At 35.4% G+C, this 16,271-nt stretch overlaps 1 protein-coding gene across 1 annotated transcript; it reads right to left on the reverse strand.

The window, feature by feature from the left end:
• Window positions 1-4,222: 4,222 nt before the first annotated feature.
• LOC105475516 (tissue factor pathway inhibitor 2) lies at window positions 4,223-16,186 on the reverse strand. The gene is made up of 5 exons (XM_011730846.2): window positions 16,013-16,186; window positions 15,559-15,741; window positions 14,442-14,630; window positions 12,771-12,941; window positions 4,223-12,406 (listed from the first exon to the last, which is right to left on the reverse strand). The coding sequence occupies exons 1-5, from the start codon at window positions 16,098-16,100 to the stop codon at window positions 12,330-12,332; spliced, it is 708 nt and encodes a 235-aa protein (XP_011729148.2). The 5' UTR covers window positions 16,101-16,186; the 3' UTR covers window positions 4,223-12,329.
• Window positions 16,187-16,271: the final 85 nt, after the last annotated feature.

Below are 16,271 nucleotides of genomic sequence, written 5' to 3' on the forward strand. Positions count from 1 at the left end.
AAAAGCTGCAGACATTCAACACCAGCCTGTGAAAGCAGCCAGAAGGGAGGCTGTATCATGTAAAGCCACAGGGGTGGAGCTGCCCAAGACCATGTGAACACCGATCTTGCATCAGTGTGACCTGGATGTGAGACATGGAGTCAAAGGTGATCTTTTTGGAGCTTTGAGATTTGACTGCCCCACTGGATTTTGGACTTGCATGGGGCGTGTAATCCCTCCATTTGGCTAACTTCTCCAATTTGGAATAGGTATATTTATCCAATGCCTGTACCCTCATTGAGTCTAGGAAGTAACTAATTTGCTTTTGATTTTACAGGTTTATAGACAGAAAGGACTTGCCTTGTCTCAGATGAGACTTTGGATTGTGGACCTTTGAGCTAATGCTGAAATGAGTTAGTAATTTGCAGGAAAGTTTGGAAGGCATAATTGGTTTTGAAATGTGAAGACATGAGATTTGGGAGAGGTCGGGGTGGAATGATATGGTTTGGCTGAGTTCCCACCCAAATCTCATTTTGAATTCTAGCTCCCATAATTGCCACGTGTTGTGGAAGGGACTCAGTAGGAGATAATTGAATCATGGGAGGCAGTTTCCCATATCCTGTTCTCATGGCAGCAAATAAGTGTCATAAGATCTGATGATTTTATAAGGGTAAACCCCTTTCACTTGACTCTCATTGTCTCTCTTACCTGCCGCCATGTAAGATACGCCTTTCACCTTCCACCATGATTGCAAGGCCTTCCCAGCCATGTGGAACTGTGAATCCATTAAACCTCTTTTTCTTTATAAGTTACCCAGTCTTGGGTATGTCTTTATCAGCAGTGTGAACATGTACTAATACACCACGAAAGATGTGGATCTGAGAATGTGTCCTACGAGAAATGCTCATTTATGTTTTACCCCTTTCTTCACCTTTAAGGTAGTAAAGAGAATTTGTGTTTGAAGAATGCAGGTAGGTATTCCAGTTGTCAGTCTTGGAAAGGAATGAGAACCATGGATTTATCGCAATCATCCTTATAATGTTGGGCCTAACCCCACTGCAGGGAAAGACTGTCAGTCTCTTATTTCCACAAGGCTTAACAAATAAAGCATGGAATTCTGGGAAATTACTGACACAGGCAAAAGGGCAAGGGTTATAGGTGTTGTGATAGAAACGTGATTCCTCTCAGACTTAGCACCTCCAAGACATATCTCAGAAGATGGTGGCTGTGAGTAAGCTGATAAGGCTCAGATGTGTCTGAATGAGGAACATCTTGGCAGCAAAATACCAGAGTAATATGGATTCAAGGTGGACCTACATTCCTCTGAAGGACCAGTTGATTTAGACAAGTGGCTTAACAAAACAACCCTATCACAGCACAGAGGAGTAAAACTTCCCACAGGTGAAGGTAATTATTTGATAGTATATCCTATTTCATGAAAGAATAGCAGTACTAATGACAGAGAGAAGGGTTCTCCTTATCTCTAAAGGTGGATGTCCAGAGCTTTCATTTGTAATCAAAGATGTCTCCTAGCTCAAAGTAAACTATCCAAGTGAAGCAAAAGCATTATCCTACATTGGTACTAGACCTTCCATTGGTCTTAGAATGGTAGAATACAAAAGTCTGTAATTTGATAAATAATAAATTAAAAGGCAATAAAATAAAGAAGACATAAATATAACCCTACCTGTATCCTTTGTATTATTGATAACTTTCTTACATTAGAGATAATGATTACCTTGTGAAGGAAAACATAGATATTATACAAATCCAATTAGTGGGATGGTATTGGTTTTAACTTGAAAACAGATCATAAAGTAAACCTGAATGAATGTTTCCATATAGTTAAGAAATTACTATTAAAAAGAAATAAAACACTGTAATATGCAAAAATCAGTACAAATCCTAGAAAAAGAAAGTCAATAAATAACTATTTGCTTATTTTTCAAAAAGGGAAAATACCTGTCATTAGCAGTTAAATGTTTGTTTTAATGTTTGTTAAGACTATTAACTTAATAATTTTGAAATATCTTTATTTTAAACATAATTGCCTCCACGGAGCTTAACACTTAAGTTTGAGGTTAAACTACCATGATTATTACTTATGAGAAATGACATTTTCCCACAAAAGTCAGATTCAGAAAAAATTTTTTACCACATTTTATTATAGATAGAAATATTGTTAAAAAGTGGTAAACAGCTTTGTTTACTCACTGAAAATTGTAGACTGTATTCAAAACACATTTGTTTTTACTATGTAATAATTAAACTGGTGATATACTAACATTTATCTACCTGTAATGAACTCAATAAATAAAAAAGGACTGAGACTATATTTTTAAAATGAAAACCTATAGCTAAGAACTCTATATAAAAAAAGAATTTGTATTTTACAAGTAAAAATAAAGTTATCCTAAAAGATTAATTTTAATATACATTGCACAATATCAATTTGTCAAAAGAATTATAGTACCATGATTCAGATAAAAAAAAATCCCAGGAGAGGATGGCTAAGAACAGAGGGGAGACCTCTTTATTATCAAATAGCTAAAGAGCTGGCTAAGCAAACGATGCAAGATTAATATGAGATTAACCTCCATTTTAGACTTAGAGGGAAGCAGCTGGCCTCTACTGCAAAACTCTAGTCTAGAACCACATCAGTTTGTGTCTTAGCATCAAATAACAGCTAAGATACAGTTACAAATGCATTTATAGGTTAAGGAGCCTGGGCTCTAAAGGTAGTGTCAAAATATAATTTCTATTGTGTATGCCTTAAGAGATATGAATATAAAAATCAGATTAGGCTACAAAGAGAGAAAAATCGATCCATGGTCTTTAAAACTTCAAAGAAAATTTTAACACATTGTTTGAGACTTCCAATTCCCTTAAGAAAATAATGGATATGTACAGAAATAATAATCTTTTCATGTAATTTTCCAAACCATACAGATGCATCAGGAGACCTTAATAAAACCACTCATAAGTTACTTAGAGAGCAAAACTAAGAAAAAGAGAAAATATAGACTTCTATTTACACATAAGTGAGGAAATAATATGAACATTATGTGAAAAAGAAGAGAGTACAGTAGGGTCCTGGACTTGGTAAAATACAGATAATGTTACCCCAAGGAAAACACTCTTTTTCTTTGGTGTCTTCTTTGGGATAAGACAAAACCTTACCCCAACTAAGATGTGTGGCCTGGTGGACCAAAGCAATGGCTATTGAGGAACTGCAGGAAGTAGGAGAGGCATGAAAGTTGCAGGACCAGAGAGGTGGCAACCTTGTGAGAAGGCATTGCTTAGGGTGGAGTGTGACGCAACCTAAAAAAAGTAGATATCCCTTGGAAAGAGACTTGATAGTGAATGCAAAGAAAAAATAAAGTGGTGAAAAGTAAGGATCTCATAGAAAGTTAAAAAAGAAAATAACAAGTGGAAGACATATCAACTTGTAAAAAAGTCATCATTTATTAAAGGCATTGTACTTCCATGCACCCTCAGAAGAGAGTGCTCTTGAACTAAGCAACCTAGCAAGCTGCCGAAACCCCTCATAATGTATCATAGGAATGCTTGTTGTTGCTGATCCTGGAAAATCCAAGACACTTTAGAATGAACAGAAAGTCAGGCAACATTTACGTACAATTGTGTAGGAAAAAGAAAGTGAAACTCAGTTGTTTAATTTCATGAAAATAGTCCTAAAATATGCAACAGAGAAAAATGTTGATGTAACATTCGAACATAAAGTCTGTAATCGTTAACAAGCACTGGCAGATATATACATATTTGGATATGTGTGTGTGTATATATATATTAAATAAGTATAAAATTATGCATATATAGTAATAACAAATATATATTCCAGTGAAATCAATATCTTTTCTTCTCAATAGCACAGGTAAATTGATCTTACATTAAGTCACAAAGAAAATCTCAATAACAACCCTAATGTAGAAATAATGTAAGATCATTTATTCATAAATTATGTATAATTTTTATATAAGATGATTTTATGTATGTTATATATAAATGATTTTATACATAAATGAAAATAATTAGAAAACTTCTTTGATAGTTCAATAAAAAGAAAAATACAGCAAATACTAAAAAATAATGGTAAAAGTTGCAGTTCACTGCAAATACATCTAACAATGTTATGTATGAGTATAGATTCAATATACTTAAAATATAACCAACAAAATCTAGCAATGCATTTAAAAAATAATATACAAATAGGTTGTATCTTTCAAATTCAAGAATGGTATAATATCAGAAGAACTTTTACATATTTTTCCATAGATTATCTTATAAAAACTGTCTGATCATCTTGATTTCTTTTACAGATAGATCATTATTGATGTAAATAAATGCAACTGATTTTTGATGTTGATTTTGTGTCCTGCCACTTTACTAATTCAATCATTAGTTCTAACAATTTTTGTGGCATTTTAAGGATTTTCTACACAGAGGATCATATCATCTGCAAACAAAGATAATTTTACTTTCTTTCCCATTTGGATGGCTTCTATTTATTTTTCTTATCTGATTGTCTTTGCTAGTATTTCCAGCAATTTTAATAGAACTGTCAAATAGAAGTGCAAAGGGTAGGCATCTTTTTACCTTGCCTTGTACCGTATCTTAGAGGAAAACCTTTCTATCTTTTAGCATTAAATAACAAGTCAGATACAGTTACAAATGCATGTATAGGTTAAGGAGTCTGGGCTTTAAAGGTAGTGTCAACATATAATTTCTATTGTGTATGCCTTAAGAGATATGAATATAAAAATCAGATTAGGCTACAAAAAGAAAAAAATCGATCCATGGTCATTAAAACTTCAAATAAAATTATGTTGGCAGTTAGCTTTTTATAAACGGCCTTAGTTATGTTGAGGAAATTTTCTTCTATATGTATTTTGTTGAGAGTTTGTATCATGAAAATATGTTGAACTTTGTTAAGTATTTTTCTGCATCTATTGAGATAATCATGTAATTTTTATCTTTCATTCCCTGAATATAGTGTATTACATTAATTTGTGTATGTTGGCACAGGTGCATATAAACACAATAAAGGATTTTTATTACTATAAGTACAGTTAGTAAATCTATTAATGAAGGCAAGAACAACAAAGTTGGAGGCATCACACGTTCTTATTTCAAATTATACTACAAAGCAATAGTAATCAAAACAGTATGGTATTGGCATGAAATACACACATAGACCAATGGAACAGAATAGACAGCCCAGAAATAAACCTAAGCACATGTGGTCAATTAATTTCCAACAAGGCCACCAAGAAGAAATGATGAGGAAAGATTAGTTTTTTCCAATAAATGGAGTTGAGAAAACCGGATATCCATACACCAGAATCAACTCAAAATGGATTAAATACCTAAACATAAGGCCAGAAACAAACAAACAAAAAACTCCTAGAAGAAAACATAGGGGAAAATCTTGTTGATATTGAACTTGGCAATAATTTCCTGGATATCAACCCAAAAGATTAAACAACAAAAGCAAAAATAAATATGTGGTGCTACATCAAACTAAAAGGTTTTTGCACAGCAAAGGAAGCAATCAACAAAATGAAAAGTAAGCCTACAGATGGGAAGAAAATATTTGTGAAACATACACCTCATGGGGTTAATATTCAAAATATGTAACAATTCAAATCTAGAGTAAAAACGAAAACCAAACAACCTAGTAAAAAATAAGCAAAAGAGCTAAACAGACATTTTTCCAAAGAAGACATAAAAATAGCCAACAAGTATATTAAAATGTGCTTAACATCATTAACTACTGAGGGAAATGCAACTCAAAACCACTATAAGATATCAATTCTGCTGTGCAGAAGCTCTTTAGCACTATTCATAACAGCAAAGACATGGAATCAACCTAAATGCCCATCAGTGACAGACTGGATTAAAAAAATGTGGTACATACATACCATGGAATACCATGCAGCCATAAAAAATGATGAGATCATGTCCTTTCCAGGAATGTGGATGAAGCCGGAGGCCTTTATGCTTAGCAAACTAATACAGAAACAGAAACTCAAACACCGCATGTTCTCACTTACAAGTGGGAGATAAATGATGAGAATGCATAGACACATAGAGGGAACAACACATACTGGGACCTTTTGGAGGGTGTAGGGTGGGAGGAAAGGGAGGATCAGGAAAAATAACTAATGGGTACTAGGTTTAATACCTGGGTGATGAAATAATCTGTACAACAAACCCCCATGACACAAGCTTACCCATGTAACAAACCCACACTTGTACCCCTGGACTTTAAAAAAATTTTGTAATTAAAAAATAACAAAAAATAAAGATATCACTTTATGCTTGTTATGATGCCTATTATGAAAAAGTCAAGAGGTGTTTGGAAGGGTGTGAAGAAATGGGAATCCTTGTATACTGTTGGGAATTTAAACTGTTACAGACATAGTAGAAAATAATATGGATGTTCCTCAAAAAAATGAAAATACAACCATCATATGACTGAGAAATATCTCTTCTGGGTATATACACAAAAGAATTGAAGTCAGTACTTCAAAAACATATCTGCACTACCATGTTCACTGCATTATTCACAATAGCCAAGATAGAAAAACAATCTAAGTGCCCATCCATGAGTAAGTGGATAAAGAAGTTGTGAGATACGTATACACACAGGCATACACTTATACATATACACATACACATGCATATATTACAGTAAAATATTATTCAGTCTTACAAAAGGAGATACTGCTATTTGCAACAACAAGTATGAATCTAGAGGATACTATACTAAGTGAAATAAGCCAGATACAGAAAGAAAAATACTGCACAATCTCACTTATGTGTGGAATGAAAAAGAAAAAAAGTTGAATATATAGAAACAGTAGAGTAGTGGTTACCAGGGACAGGGAAGGGGAGAAAAATGAGAGAATGTTGATTAAAGGGTACCAACTTGTAGTTATGTTAAGATAAACAAGTCTAGAGATCTAATATCAGCAGGAGGACCACAGTTATTAATACTTCATGTTGAGAATTTGCTCAAGAGTAGATTTTAGGTGCTCTTATCAAAAAGTAAAGATAGAAAAAAGCAACTAGCAACTACAGAACGTGATGGACATGTTAAAGTTGCTTACCTGTAGTAGTCATTTCACTACAAATATGTATATCAATATACAATTTTGTACAACCTAAATTTACACAACTAAAAAAGTTCAACCTTTATAATAATCTTGGAAATACCAAATAAAACAAAGATAAACTAAAATACCATTTAATTAAAGTGAAAAGTGATTTATTAATGTTTTTCTGTTTATACCTAATGTATTGGCCTTTTTCATACATTTTTATTTGGGGATAGATTGATATAATTTGTAATACACTTTCTCAGTGTAAACTAAGGACATTAAAATGTGTATATGTCTTTACTAAGTTATTTCCACCTTAAGAGAACAGAAATGGAGTTATTCATCACTTGGTAGTAAAATTCTGCATTGCTTTTATTTTTATCCTTATGTATTTAATTTTCTATACAGTATACAATTAGTTTAATAATATATTTTGAAATATAAAATAACATTAATTTTACATGAAAGACTTAGATATCCTAAGAATAAAACTTCAAGGAAAATAATTAAATACTGCAGTAGTACAACTAGGAAGTTGCTCTAGGTTTAGGCAAGCCCGTAGGATAAATGATTAAACCTGCTTCAGGTTGGGCAAAGAATACTTCATCAACAAGGAGAAGATTCAACTTGCTAAATAGTTGCAAGGAGGGAATGATATTTTTTTCAAAGAAAGAAACTTATGGTAAAGCTTAAAAAAAGTGTTCCTTAAAGTCCAAAGTAAAGTGTACATCCTAATCGTCTGGAGTTGTTGTTTAAAATGTGCATCTTTGAGCGCCAGCTCAAACCCACTAAGTAAAAACCCCTGGGCACAGGGCATAAAAGCCTGCTGTGTACCTGGCTCTAAAGATGGTTCTCACGCACAAAATTTCAGAACCACATTGCAGAAAAGTAAAGCAGTATGACATGCTTTGGAAACTTCAGATAATTTAGTGCAACTGTATTATAGGTTACAGATAATGAGAGATGAATCTGGAAAAGAATGTTATGGTACATGCCTAAGAATTCTTAAATGACACACAAGGAGCTTGGACAGTATGTGAAGATTCCAGAGGAAACCACTGAAGAGTTTTAAGCAAAGGAATAACCTGATCATATTTTTTTCTTTCCAGGATTACCCTGGCATCAGTGTAGATGACTGGTGAGGCAGACATAGATTGGAAGAAAAACTCCAGAGTGTTTTAATTTTTCCGGCATAAGAAAGGATTAGGAAAGGCTTACTTAGGTATAATTGGTGAACAATTGATTACGTGGATGAAGGGAGAAGAAATAATTTTGGATGATTCTGATACCCATGTTTGCCTGCTTCCATATCTAAGTTTATAACAATATATAGGGACAAAGGATATTTTAAATCTACAACTCTGTACTTTTCTACTTTTCCTTATTTTTGTCACAGGACCTAATTTTACTGGAAACCTGAAGCTTGTAAAGATAAGTTCCTGCCACTACAATAAGTCCATCAGGTCATAAGAAGGCTGATGAAGGATGAAGAGACATCCTTCTTACGCTGATTATTTTAGGTCAGATCCTTGGGGACACCCTAGAGATTTATCTCTGGATGCACCAGAGCTAAAATGTCTACAGACATTATTACAATGTATGGACAGACACTCCACAGGATATTCTCTGACTGGATAAGATTGTTGGCTAAAAGCCTAACAGGACTTTTGCGGGAGACAGCATGCACACTTGAGGGTGCTATGATCCAGGCAATTTGGAGGCCTCCATTGCAGTTTCTATGGTTAAATATTGTGACAATGTGTGTGCAGAGGGGACACATCAGTGGTAGTCCAGGGTAATTTTAAAAATACTGTCTTATTAAAAGCCATCCCATTCCTATTTTGACTTTTTGTGTCACAGAATGAGACATTCCTTTTTAATTAGGCTATCTGTGAAACCACAGCTACGACTTGCCTTCACAATGATTGTGGCAAGAAGGAATTTCCCTTTGACTGCCGAATGTCCTGTGACCACTTTATATATTTCTTAATTAAACTAACACTGCAGAGGTAATAGGGCAAATTAGAATAATTTCATCCAAAATATCTACTTCCTATCCATGCTGATCAAAGAGATGTAAATGTAGGCTGAGTTGGATCCATGATCCCTTAAGGGCTTTGGCTACATGGGAGATAAAGGGAGCAAATACCAAATCCAGCTTCCTTTTGGGGTTTCTAGGAGCCCCCAGAATCCTCAAAGGCTCTGACTCACTCACTCTGCATCCCCATAACACACACGAGATCCTTCTCCTCTAAGTATTCCCACCAAAAACAGTCATAAATTCAGGCCTTAACCAAACTTTTAATGGCATACTGCTTTTTGTCATGGTTATCTATTATCTTTTTTCTTAAAGCACTGCCTCTGCTCTGCTGTTTTTTCAAAAAAAAAATTTATTGACTTGTATGGAGAAACCAGGGTATTTGTCCTGTAGAGTATCCAACATTAAGGATTTACTTTCCTTGGTTTCTTATAATTTGTTCCTATATCCCCAGTATTTCCCTACAATCTGGCAATATGATAGTGAGATCTAGAGGTTTGACTATCTTTGGGTTGACTGTATTTTATTTCTCCAAGAATACTTGATGGGGAGGGTCCACTTATTATTGTATCATATCAGGAAGCAAATAATGTCTATGACTAAACTATTATGGATGTCAGAATGATCTGTGAGTTCAGAGACATTAGCCTGATTTCCCATGAGACTGTCCCCTTTCATACAATGGTTTCAGCACCCAATGATGATGGTTACCTATATTCATACTTTTGTTAGGGGTATTTTCTAACATTTTAATGCATATATTAGGTGGAATTATATCAATGACATCCATATACTATTTTCCCTGTGGTACAGTCTTTAAAAATAAACAAACAAAAAAAAAAGGATAAATGCTTTATTCTTTCTGTTAATTCATCAGTTTTTAAATTAATGAGATAATGCCCTAGAAACCTCCAAAAGGTATGAAGGAGGTGAGTGTGTGTGTATAATCATAAATTCAGATTTCTATGTATTTATATACATTGTGGTCATTATTTGTTTTGATGGTCATATTGTCTCATTGTAGGCTAGTGGGAGCTCCTTAATATTACTCTTCTGTTTTTGTGACATGATTCATTAGTCTTTGATAGCTTCCTTGATTACTGCCGTAAGATGGCCCAAGCTTATCTTACATATTTCCTGCCCCAGACCTGGATTCAGCTCTTCTCCTAAGAGCACTGGTTCTTTTTAGTGGGTAATAGTATGGAGAGACCACAGTCTGGATGGTAATTGTAACTACTGCTACTGAGTTGTCACTACTTCAAGGACTTTTCAATGGAAAAGTGGGAAATACAGATTTTTTGATAGAGAAAATCAGTTATTAATTTATATGAGTATTTCTAACTCGAATTTAAGTCAAAGATTTTTACTTAATTTCTTTCGTTGTATAGTTGTATCTCATTTTCTCTTAACGCTGAAAATCCTGACTTCTAAAGAAATGTAATTACTTGTTTTCTTACAGCATAGTATTCTAGATACAATAGGTTCAAAATAACACCAGTATTACTAATAACAATGAGACTACTAAATGCATCTTCAGAGTGCACTAAAATCTCAGAATTCACAGCAATATAATTCATCCATGTAAGAAAAAACCACTTGTAACTCCAAAACTATTCAAATAAAAAGTAATAATAAATTTTAAAATGCATTTTGAGATATCTTCAGAATTTTTTGACCTTTATATTTCCCAAATGACATTCTCATATTAATTTTTGAAGTCATTGAAAATAAGTATACATCCTTTGTGTAGTTATGCCACTATTTGGTATTCAGTTGGGTTTGAATGTTTAAGGAAATGCTTTTTCTTTTTTATTTAATTTTGATTATGAATTATGTCAAATACATGGTCCAAGATCAAAACTATATAACAGGTATATTTACATAAATATTATCTCCACAACTGTCCACCCCTCTGTTCCCTCCATCCCTCTACAGGTAAACATTTTTAATATCTTTGGTATCTTCTGTGATGTTTGTATATATGTTTATTCACACTGTTCTAGGCCCTGTATTTCTTATGTATCCTTGGAGTCCAAAGATACACATATATAGATATTTTGCTAACTCCTCATCCATAAAATCTTCAACCAGTCCCCAATTGATGAGTACCTGGTTTGCTTCTATTTTTCAGCATCATTCAGAGTTCTCAGGCATATACCTATTTGTCAAAATAACTGGGATAAATTTTTAAATGAAAGATTGTTCAGGCAAAAGGTAAATGCATTTGTAATTCTGCCAAATAAGAGGCATACTTTTAAATACGTTAATCTTGCCATGAAAATGTAAGAATTTTGAAAAATTATTTTATTACAGAGAAAGAAAAAAGCTGTTTCATTGGAATGACCATATTTAATCAATGATAATTTACTGGTTAAATTTAAATTATTAAATTTATGCATGGTTTATATAAATAAACACCTTAAACAGTACAAACATTTGAAAAACTTTACTTTCCTTGGTTTTTATAACTTTAGTGGTCTCCAACCCACTCTGTCTTAGGAAATAATGTAACACCAGGAAAATCCTTCCATCTATCTATATGTAAACACAAACATATACATGTGAGTGGGGATTGGTAGATAAATAGATAGAAATTGTTTTCCCAGAGGACAACATTTCTGGCTTTAATAAATTGATCAGCTTTTTAAATCAGTCAAGAAAGTTATGATCTTTTAAATAAATCCCCTTATTCACTCACTGTACTGCAATCTAACACAATAAAATGGGAGTAATATTTTTAAAGTGTTGGTAAATCTGCGACTTCATCTTCTTGGGCCTAAAATATAATCCAACTTTTAAAGCAAAATGAGTTTTATTTGCTAGTCCTTTATATTCTCAAATATCTTAAAAAACACATGATTATGTTGTCTTACGTTGTTTCAGTTATTATCCTCTTCTGAAATCAGGAATACAATCCCAAGAAATGAGTGAGTCATATTTGCTTTTATATCTTATGCATTGCAAGAATTCAGTCACACAAACAGTTGAACCATAAATTAAAAATGGTAGACTCACATTTGAATAGCAGCTAGCTGTGTATAAAAAACATACAAATTTTTTAAAAAGTGACTTGTATCAATAAAAACTGGTGAATAAATCACTAATGATTTGTTTCCTCATGCTGTCATATTATTCTTCACATATAACCATAAAGGCAAATAAGCATTCACAAGATGACATATTAAGAATGTTTAAAATTGCTTCTTCCGAATTTTCCGGATTCTACTGGCAAAGCGAAACTTTGGTATCTTCTTTTTCCTTTTCAAAGCTACAATCAATAAAACAACAGTGAAAATCATACATCTCCAGTCTGTAGGCTCACTATAAATCACTATTTCTGACACGGTTATTGAGCTCACTTCATCTTGTTTTTAAGGACTGTGAAGTCAAAACTCATTATACGCTCAGTTAATAATATTTTACCTTTAAGATATGAAAACATGGCTACTGTCTACTGCAGCTAGCCAGTAAAAGCATTTTGACAAAACTGATTAACACTGTGGAGATACTTATGTAGAAGTAGTCTAGAAATGGCAAATTGCTGTTAGTAAAATGGATAAATAAAAATACAATTTTGCTGATAAGTTATTTATAAAGTTTATCTAAAGGCAGAATAAGAAAACATTCACTACCTTTTGCACAGGCACGTCTGCAATCCTCCCTGCTAACAAAGTTATTGTCATTCCCTCCACAGCCAGTATAGGTGAAAGCATCACAGGTTTTGTATCTTGGATTAAAATAATAGCGAGTCACGTTGGCAGAGCACAGTCCCTCATCTTTTGGACTGTAGCAAAATGATGGACCTTTATAAAAAAGAGAAGAAAATTAGAAATGTGATAATACCAGAATTTTTAAAGTATGGTGATTACTGAAGTAACTGAAGAAAATCTCATCCCATAGAAGCCTCAGTCTGAATCCAAAATATCATACTAAACATTTAAAAAGATGTGCTTCAAATTTCAGGTAAGCTTACATGCTATATTTTGGTAATTCTAAATTTTTGTAAACTGGATAGAATTTCTTCTGAAGCTACATCTTTGTATCCTTTAAATGTAAAAAGAAGTTAAACCCAAATACCAGATATGGTTAGGTAAAACTGGGGTAAGTTTCAAGGACAATATGTGGCATGATTTGGTACATTTTGTCGTGTTGGTAGTTTTGCTTTAATGTTTTTAGCAGCTCTCATTCCATTATTAATCAAGAATATATGCATACTAATTTCCAGGTAACCACTGGAGCAAAACATTTATATCTATACAAACAAGAGAACATCCACAGCAACCATCACCACATTAACTCAAGAGTTTGCATATTCAACACAGTATAGCCATAAAGCTTCATCAAATTCTCTGCCAAAGCAAGTTTTCCTTGTTTGTTGAACTTTTCAAAAATCTCTGTGTCTAGGGGAAATATCTGTATTGTCTCCCTCTGCAAATATTAACTACTACTCAAGAGACCATCATTTCAATGATTCAGGTGTAGTGGTGGGAGAGGTAACAAACGGATAGGACAGGAAAGTGTAGAGATGTTTGTGCTGCAATTTGCAATTACTAAAGAATACAGAAATCTAACCGAAAACTTTATAAATAAATTTTCAAGTTTCACCATCTTAATTCTGTATATATTCCACTATCTCACATGTATAACTGATTCTGTACAAATCTGAGGTCATAACATTCATTAATGAATACTTTAATCTTTTATATGTAAATTGAGTAGATGAGAAATAGTTCTAAAGAAACAATTCAGGGCCGCGCGTGGTGGCTCACACCTGTAATCCCAGCACTTTGGGAGGCCGAGGCGGACAGATCACAAGGTCAAGAGATCGAGACCATCCTGGCTAACACGGTGACACCCCCTATCTACTAAAAATACAAAAAAAAAAAAAAAAAAAAAGAAGAAGAATAAAGAAAGAAAAAAAAATCAGCTAGGCATGGTGGCGGGCACCTGTAGTTCCAGCTACTCAGGAGGCTGAGGCAGGAGAATCGCTTGAACCCGGGAGGCAGAGGTCGCAGAGAGTCGAGATTGTGCCACTGCACTCCAGCCTGGGCGAAAGAGCGAGACTCCGTCTCAAAAACAACAACAAAACAACAACAACAACAAATCAGAAGAAGCAGAAAGCAAAAATTTGAATCATGGCTTTGTCACTTTCCAGTCCTAAGAGTTTGACAAGTCATTAACTTGTCAAGTAATGTGAAATCATGAGAATGCACACCATGTTAATTTCGCATCAAATTGAGTTTTTTCCACCCAAATGTCTTTTTAAAAAAGTGAAATAGAAGTACCATAAAAATCGTATTTACTTTTCTTTGGTGCACAGAAGGCCATACAAGTAATTTCATCTGGAAACCTGTTCTCAATCCAGTTCCGGTGACACCCACCAGATGAGAATTTTTCACATGTCATGGAACTTAGATTAAAGAAATACTTTTCTGTGGACCCCTCACACTGGTCGTCCACGCTCACTTGCAGCCGGCAAACTTTGGGAACTTCTAGGAAAAGGAGAGTAATAAAACAATGTTAGTCAAAGTAGCCTTCTTATTACTTTCAAAACTTCACTGTATATTCAGCAACATTTTATGGGGGGAGAGAAGTCGTATTAGTGTTGGAATAGTAAATCCCCAGAATACTCCTATGAATCCAGATATTTACTTTTTTCTTTCTTTTTTCTAAAAGAGTGTATTCAGAGCTGACTCAGCTGTGAGGTATCTTTCATGTTCCGTAGAAAGACACTTTGTTTTCTCTGGGTGTTCTCTGATTGTACATATGCAGTTAATCAAAGCTTATTCAAATGAATATGCATTTTTCCCCTGGCTCAGTTCCTTGAATCGCAAAGCCCCATGTTCTCTTACAGGCCTTAACAGATATAATCTAAAAATTAAAAATAAAGTAAAATATAACATTATTATGAATCTCCACCATATCCCGCAACTAATCCAACACATGTTTGGGTATCGGGACAAAAGTAGAGTTATATAATGAGCTAAGTCACACTTTAATAATAAAATCCACTAAAAGTATTTCAGATTGATGGACAATCGACAGGAGGAAATGATGTACTGTAGGAGAGATAAAAATCATAGGTTTGTAACTAAAGAAAAACACAGAGAAGCACTTACGTTGCACCTAAACACGTTATTCTCTTGCATTTATTATACCCTATGGTGAAGGAACGAATCTTTCCCTGAGTCCGCATAGGCACTGAATTATGATCAATGTCAACTGGGAGACAGAAAATGTATTAGTGGTTGTAAATTTGTGATTATTTTTGAGAAACTGAAAACCATGAGGTTTGCTTAACACTTGAGAAAACCCAGACTACAACTTCCAGCAGAAACTGAGACGTGGGAAACTGGCGAAGTTGCTACCAGCCGCCGGCGCAAGGAGCGCGGGAGTCCTGGGTGCGGCCGGGGCACTTACTTTCTATCCGCCAGCAAGCCTCGTCGCAGGCCTCCCAGGTGTAGAAATTGTTGGCGTTGCCCTCGCAGCCCCCGTACAAGAACTGGCGGCATCTCTGCGTGTACCTGTCGTAGTAGTAACGGGGAAGTAGGGCCCGGCAGGGTCCGTAGTCTAGGGGCAGGAGGCAGATCTCCGCGTTATTTCCTGAAGAAGGGGCAAAAGGAGAGCAAAAGACAGGGAAAGTGGTCAGGCGTAGCTCCTAGGAGGAAGGAGAATCCCGAGGAGTTCTGTCCCCTTCCGAGCGGAGGGGCCTCTGCAGAGAAAGTGCAAACTTGGGAGCGAGTCCCCCCTGCCCGCGGAGCGCGCGGCAGGGACCTGAAGAAAGCGAGGCTTGGAGGGCGGGTGCACGGGGCCCCATGACCCGCTGCGCCCTCTCCGCTGGTTGGGGAGAGAGGCTCCCGGAGTAGCCAGATACCTGCTGGCTCCTGAGCAGCATCGCCCAGTGCAGCCTCCGTCAGGAGCAGCAGCAGAATCGACAGCTCCAGGGGGCGAGTGGGGTCCATGGTGCAGGGGGTCGAGCGGCCCGCCGGGAAAGGCGTCCGAGAAAGCGCCTGGCGGGAGGAGGTGCGCAGCGTTCTGCTCGAGGCAGCCCGGGTGCCCGCTTTATGCGGGGCGAGCGTCCGGCCGACCCCCCCAGGGCGGAGCCTGAAGGGTGGCTGATTCATGCACTGGGG

The sequence above is a fragment of the Macaca nemestrina genome, chromosome 4 (genome assembly GCF_043159975.1).
Source record: "Macaca nemestrina isolate mMacNem1 chromosome 4, mMacNem.hap1, whole genome shotgun sequence".
In the NCBI taxonomy this organism is placed as follows: Eukaryota; Metazoa; Chordata; class Mammalia; order Primates; family Cercopithecidae; genus Macaca; species Macaca nemestrina.

Excerpts from the sequence above, each read along its gene's own strand:
- LOC105475516 (XM_011730846.2), bottom strand. The coding sequence starts at position 16,100 with ATGGACCCCACTCGCCCCCTGGAGCTGTCGATTCTGCTGCTGCTCCTG. Across the intron at positions 15,742-16,012 it reads TGCTGCTCAGGAGCCAGCAG|GAAATAACGCGGAGATCTGC; the intron begins GTATCTGGCTAC and ends CCCCTTCTTCAG. Across the intron at positions 12,407-12,770 it reads CAGACGTGCCTGTGCAAAAG|CTTTGAAAAGGAAAAAGAAG; the intron begins GTAGTGAATGTT and ends TATTGATTGTAG.